Source organism: Thamnophis elegans, chromosome 5 (assembly GCF_009769535.1).
Source record: "Thamnophis elegans isolate rThaEle1 chromosome 5, rThaEle1.pri, whole genome shotgun sequence".
Lineage (NCBI taxonomy): Eukaryota > Metazoa > Chordata > Lepidosauria > Squamata > Colubridae > Thamnophis > Thamnophis elegans.
Window position 1 is genome coordinate 81,722,632 of NC_045545.1, and position 7,196 is coordinate 81,729,827.

Sequence of the window (7,196 nt, forward strand, 5' to 3'; positions counted from 1 at the left end):
ACTATAAATAAGGGTGGCCTAGAGAAGGAGATATGAAGTGTGGCTTGAAATATATTTCCAAACCATCATTTGCCTAACTCTGGGGTGTGATCCCTGCCGCTGTAGACCAGCGTAAACAATGTTCTTTGTCTGCATTAACTCATCCATGAGAGCTATTCTTAGCTTGCCAATTAATGTCTCATTTTGGAAGTTCTCTTAAAGTATCTTTGGGTTTTTAATGCGGGCACATGGTTACTCAGTTGATGCCCTCTAAACGTGGTTTGTTTTGAAGTTGGTTTACTGTCAGCCCTTTGAAGGCGGGTTAGAACAGGAAGCCAACTCCACAAGTTTTATTGAAACTTATTTACTGACATAGGCATAGTCAGAGATTTTGAATGCCTGATTGAGTTTTCCCCTCTCTCTCCTTGTTAGATTAGTGAATTAAGGAGCTAAGCTAAGCTTCTTTTAACTATATTCCATTTATGTATGTTGACATGTTGTACCCATCTTTGCGTAGTTTCTCCAAAGCTATCGCTGACCCTTTCTACACTTTGCAAGAGGCTCATTTCTGCACATCAGCGCCCCTGTTTTACTCTAAACCACAATATTCCTATATAAGATTAAATTAAACCCCTGATTACCCATGAGAAGCATGAAATATTTTCAGATCCTAATAGGATATGTACAGGTAGCCCTCGATTTATAACAATTCATTTGGTAAGTGTTGACATTACAATGGCACTGACAAAAGTGACTTATGATGTTTTTTTCACTTCTATAATCATCGTAGCATCTCCATGATCATGTAATCAAAATTCAGGCGCTTTGCAACTGACCCATATTTATGATGGCTGCAATGTCCTGGTGTCATGGGATCAGCTTTTGACAAGCAAAGTCAACAGGCAAGTCATGTTACTAACTTAACAACTGCAGTGATTCCCTTAACAACTGCGGCAAGAAAGGTTATAAAAATCGGGCAAAACTCACATAACACCTGTCTCACTTAGCAACAGAAACCTTTGGCTCAATTGTGGTCGTAGTTTGAGGACTATCTGCGCATCGCTTTTACAAGAGGCCAGATTCAGTATCCAAATGGTTTGTTTGTTTTTTAATCTTAAAAATTGAGTTGGTTTGCCACTTCCAACAGTTATCCCATGGGTGTAATGGGCTCACATTTTGAGAAGTCATAAAGAAAACTTTAACTTGCTTTGAAAGGGGAGAGTCCTACACATCTATCCTGTTTTCCCCAAAAATAAGACCTCCACGGATAATAAGCCCAATCGGGCTTTTGAGTGCATGTGCTAAAATCAGCTCTCCCCTGAAAATAAGCACCTCAAAAATAATAAGATCTGCCCGAAAATAAGGTCAAGCGCTTATTTCAGGGGCCAAAAGAAAATAAGACCCGGTCTTATTTTCAGGGAAACACGGGATTAGACATTGTTTCACAGCTCGCCCTGCACTAATGGCCAAGAAAACATCCAAACCAAACATGACACACCCCAAAAGGGGGCGGAGCTTTGAATTGCACTGGCCCAATTGCGATTGAGCTCTTTTGCTGCCCCTTACAGATGCCCATTTGTTATAGATCAGTTCAAATGGCAATTAATTGGTACAACACACACAGTCGTTACCCATCAATTTTCTTCATGCTTCTATAGGCAATCGTGTTCACACAGAGCAGGGAAACCTGAATTTACGTTATGCAAGTTACTTTTTAAAAAAGGAAATTGCAAACATATTAATGCAAATGGTGTTCTTGGCATAACTGGCAAACTAAGACAGATGGTCCAAGATTGATATTCTAATTTGAGGAAGAGGACATTTTCAGAATTCATTCATACTCTAAATTGGTTCTGACATGATTGATTTAGCTGCAGCACAGAGTAATTACAAATAATTTTTGGCAATCAGAGATCATGAAACTACATTTATTTATTTTATTTATTTACTGGGACTTATATGTTGCTGTAATTGAAAAAGAGTTGGGGATAGTCTATGGTAATCAAAAAAATCCAGAGGTTTCTGATAGCATCTTTCTGAATAACCAGTTTTATGGAAAGATATAACCTTTCATGAGCTACAGTCGCACTCATGAAAGTTTACATATTTTAATAAATCTGTTACTTGCAAAAAGTTCAATCAGACTTCACCTGATGTTCTCACCTAACAGCTTTGAAGTGCTAAATGGACCACAGGATCTACAATTAGATGTCCTAAGATAAACATACCAATCATTTCTTTTTTTTCTCTTTGTCCTGAAAGGAGGAAAAGTAATGGTGAGCCAGTGATTCTTCAGAGACTTCCAGTTGTTAATTATTGGGGATTCACGATAGACACAATAGACACGGGATCTGTTTGTACCCCAGCATCTGACATCCGTTTGGGACTCTGGAAAAAAGGGAGAGAAAATGTGTAAGCATTGCTGAAGATGCTCAAGAAATTAATGTTTGTATGTATTTCTCTCTTTAGCGGGCTATTTCTTCATCCGTACGATGGAGGAATCTGCATCCAGAATGGTCTGCATCCAGAATGGTGTGCACAATGTACTGTACAAACAAACAAACTTACTGCCATATGAGGCAAATTCCATGTGAGAAAAACCTGCAACATACAACACATGTATATTGGTGTCATGATTCACGTATGACCTTTTACTGTGATTTATTTTGTTCTGAGTGAGAAGGAACAAAGATTGTGAAGCTTGTCACTCAGACCAGTGAACCTTTGAGGTGTCTGTGATAGTCAAAAACAAATCAGATGGCAGCCATTATAATACGATCAAAGATCTAGCAGGATTTTTAATGTTCATCACAACATAATACAACCCCCCCCCCCCGCCCCCAGATTTCATTCAAAATCTTTGGATTGTTAAAAGTTGGCTTTAATTCAACACGTATAAAGATTGGGATTTTTTTTAAAAAAAGATCATATTCTGTCACGAATTACATTTCCTGCACTGTTTCTGCTTTTCTATATATAATTCCATCGATCATATTTAAAACACAAGATGTAATATATTTCTTGATTGTGGAAGCACCTCAGAATCTTTGCTCCATCGTATCACATTATTCATCAAAACAATTCTCTCCTGCCTTAGCTTTTCTCTCTCTCTATTTTGTGTGCTATAAACAGAGGACAAACTGGTAGTGGTGACCTACGGGTAGGCTCACCCAACCTGCCCGCCAAGTGGGGGTTCCAGATCCCGTTCCAACGGTATCGGTTGGAACGGGCCCAGCGTCGCCCATGTGGACACACGCAGTGCGTGCATGCATTGTAGCTGCCAGCAACGCTTCCACAAGCTTCCATGATGCTCCAGCTGCTCAGCAGAGCGTCGTGCAGGCGCTGTACGCGCCATGCAGGTGTGCGGAAGTGCCGAAGGCTTTAAAGGACAGGTAAGGAGCTCAGGCGGGCGGGTGGGCCCTCCAGAGCACTGTACCAGAACTGTACCCAGTGCTCCGGGCAGGCTCGGGTACACCCATACTGGGCTGTACCGACTGCAACCCACCACTGCTGCCCGCCTACCCCAGCTCTATGCCGTCCTATTTAGCCACATTTTCTAAGCCGCATGCATGCGTGCAAGCCACACACATGAGCAAAGCACATGTGCGAAAGGTGCACGCACTCAGTAGAACGAGCCTGCACGCATGGCAAACTGGTGGTAAATTATGTGAAACCCACCTCCTGCTATAAGGCTTTGCATGCACAGATACAGGAAGAGGTTGGCTTGATGGAGCTTCTGTGGGTTCTAACTTATTACTGTTTTGAATAATATTAATGTTAAATGTTAACTAATATTAATATTTCACTTTACTTCTTTAAGAAAAAATGAAACAAAACTAATAGTTTTCTAAACATAAAAATCCATTTAAAATTAATGGATTACTATTAAGAGCCGAGGTGGTACAGTGGTTAGAGTGCAGCACTGCAGGCTACTTCAGCTGACTGCAGTTCTGCAGTTCGGCTGTTCACATCTCACCGGCTCAAGGTTGACTCAGCCTTCCATCCTTCCGAGGTGGGTAAAATGAGGACCCGGATTGTTGGGGGCAATATGCTGATTCTGTAAACCGCTTAGAGAGGGCTGTGAAAGCCCTATGAAGCGGTATATAAGTCTAACTGCTATTGCTATTGCTTACTAATAGTTCCCAAAAGTTTCTAGGATACTTCACATGTTATTTGTAAGTTTCCCATCTGGCAGGACATTGGACAAAATTTATTGAGAATGATTCTAGTGTAGTTCTCCTTTTAATGTCATCTTGGGCCTGCTATTTGAAATAAATATATAAATGTATAGACTCTATGCCATAGAGCTTGGCCCAAGGACTCACAGTCTGAAAGACATACATAAGAAAGAGGAACAGGTAAAAATGAGATGAAAGTGTGAACCCAAGTTCTACAAAGTGCAGTTGAGTCACAACTCAGGGAGTGTTGTTCGCTGCAGCAGAAATTTCAGGAATTAAAAAAAAAATCATCTTTTTTCTTCTGGGGATAGAAATGGACTCAGTTGATGTGTATAACACAACACATTTAACTGATTATTAGCAATCTGTTTTGGGAGTTACCCCATAAATACTGAAATCCAAACAAATCATGTAGGTTGGCTTCACACACAAAGACGAGTACAGTAATCATGAAACAAATTAAAATTAGCATTTTGTGGAAGTGAATCTGCTAGATGTTTAGCAGCATCTTTAAAGCATAGGTGAAATATCTTTATCAGAAGATAATATCTTCCCCTAACAAGCTGAACCACGCAACACTGTAGTGTGGAAATGGACCATCATGATCAACTTCTGGGGTGGTGTATGTGTGTGTGTTTGTGTGTGTGTAGGCCCATCCACCTGCCTCCCACCTCTGACATGTACAATGGCTTTTACATTCTGAAGATGGTTAGCAGAGGCTAACAAAAGTTAAGTGGATAATATATTTTAAGCTCCAGAGATCATGTTGTCTGTCTCTTATGGCTACACGTGGAACTCGTATTTTTAGTGTGTGTGTGTAATGTGTGTGTGTGTGTTTATATCTATCTATCTATCTATCTATCTATATCTATCTATCTATCTATCTATCTATCTATCTATCTATCTATCTATCTATCTATCTCTATCTACCTATCATCTATCTTGATGATCAGATTCTATATTTCATAACTGACCATAAGAATCCTGCAAAAGTAAAAGTTAGAAAACATTTCCCCCATATTCAGAATGAAATGCAATAATATCCAAAGAAAGAAGAAATAACAATGAATAATACACTAATTTAATATGAAGCACTAAACTAAGCCTTTAATTTAAACTCCAATGTGCTTTGTGAAAAGTGATATATACTTCTTTAATCCAAGGCATGACTTTGGAAAGAGATTTCTGGGCCTAAAAAATAATAATTAGGCAATTAAGCTGATTTCTCTGATAGTTTAGCCATAACCCAAATGGAAAACCACATAATGAATAAAATCCACATTGAATCCACATTTTCAATTGCAGAATAACTTTTTCACAATCTAGCACTCTCAGGGGTGTCAAACTGGTGGGCGTGGACCGGATGCGTCATGCGCAGGCCATGCCCACCTCAGCTCCGCGAAGGGAAAAAAAGTCACAATACATCATGTGATGATAGCATGACACAGCGAGTTTGACACCTAGATGGACTTAGACCTCAACTCCCAGATCCCTGTCAGTTTTCAGATGTTGCTAGTAGGGAATTCTGGGAGCTGATCCCAATAGAATTAGAAGGCACCAGGCTGACCAGTGATTCCACCTCATCCGAATCCCAAAAACAATTCAGAATGAAGAATTTGGTAGATCCTTGCTCTTATAGCTCTCCTTTTTGGAAATCTCGGAAGGGCCAAATCTCCCTTCAGCTTGGTGCCCCTTTCCATCAAGCCATTAGTCTCCCATTCATGCTCGGGGAAAAGAATGAAGATGCAGGAGCTATTCTCCTCTCCTTGAGACAGTTTTATTCAAGGAAGTGCTAGCTAAGCAGGGATTGCTAAGGGAAGGTGAAGGTAACCTACAAGGCCCTTGAAAAACTCTCCGAGGGTCTGCCGCTTCTCCATTCTCTTGAAGGGCTTTGCTGTGCTGCATCCTCTCCATTCTGAAGGGAGTCTGTCTTGGCTGCTTCTTCTTGTCTGGATTCTTGTGGATCCTGGTTTTCTGGGGCATCTCTTGCAGCTTGTTAGGTTCTCCGTTGAATTCTTGCGGCTCCCTTTGCTTGCAGGTCTTGAGCCTCGGCCTGGGTCAAAGGTCTGTCTGTGAAGTCCAGGGTCTAGAGCAGTTTTCAAACAGGGTTACTTGGTCGGTGGGTTTAAAAAAAAAAATGGGCAGCTCACTTTGGGCAGGGAAAGCCCCAAGGGGGAACCAAGTTGTTTTGGGAGACCACGGGGTGCAATCTTACACCCAATAAGCAGAACTAAATGCCAGCAGTGGGCTTGGTTTAGGGGTGTCCTTACGGTACATTCAAAAATGTCAAGGTGTCGGACAATTTAAGCAAGCCTATGTTAATAAATATTGTAAATCAGTTGGAACATAAAGAATGGAGAAATCAAAAACCAAATACCTACTCTGTTTCCCCGAAAATAAGACCTCCTCAGATAATAAGCCCAATCGGGCTTTTGAGCGCAATTGCTAAAAGCCCTCCCCCCAAAATATTGCAACACAGCAGCAGCCATGAGGTGACCACCCTCACCGACTCCTGCACCTCAAAAGTAATAAGACCTCCCCGAAAATAAGGCCAGGTGTTTATTTCAGGGGTCAAAAGAAAATAAGACTCTGTCTTATTTGGGGGTATCACAATATCTATATTATTTTTGGTCCTCTCTCCCTCCCTCCCTCCTCCCTCCTCCTTTCCTTCTTTCCTCCCTTCCAAAAAGTAGGGGTGCTTTTGGCAGCAACCGCAAAGATTATACTTTTTTTCATACCATGAAAAACAACTACCAGTAGGCCACCTGGGTAATCTTCTTGACACTCTTTAAAACCATACCCTGATGACACTGGCACAGGAAACTCCCTTTGTACAGCAAGCATAATCGGTCACATAAAGTGATCTTCTGTAATCCTGTGTTTATGTGAATAAAAATGGCATCACTGGGTTTCTATAATATCCCTCCTTTCCCCTATTTCTGGACATATATATTATACATACATTATTATGGAAGGAGGAGAGCCTTGTGGCTTAGTGGTTAACACAACTGCTTAATATGTAATACAGCCCAGGTTCAA

At 40.9% G+C, this 7,196-nt stretch overlaps 1 protein-coding gene across 1 annotated transcript in view; it reads right to left on the reverse strand.

Annotated features, from left to right (window-relative positions):
- Nucleotides 1–2,292: 2,292 nt before the first annotated feature.
- Nucleotides 2,293–7,196, reverse strand: part of BCAS1 (breast carcinoma amplified sequence 1) — a 47,143-nt gene continuing 42,239 nt past the window's right edge. Inside the window, 4 exon segments of the mRNA XM_032218606.1 lie at nucleotides 2,293–2,367; nucleotides 2,548–2,580; nucleotides 5,993–6,042; nucleotides 6,045–6,243. Coding sequence (XP_032074497.1) covers nucleotides 2,293–2,367; nucleotides 2,548–2,580; nucleotides 5,993–6,042; nucleotides 6,045–6,243 — 357 coding nt within the window.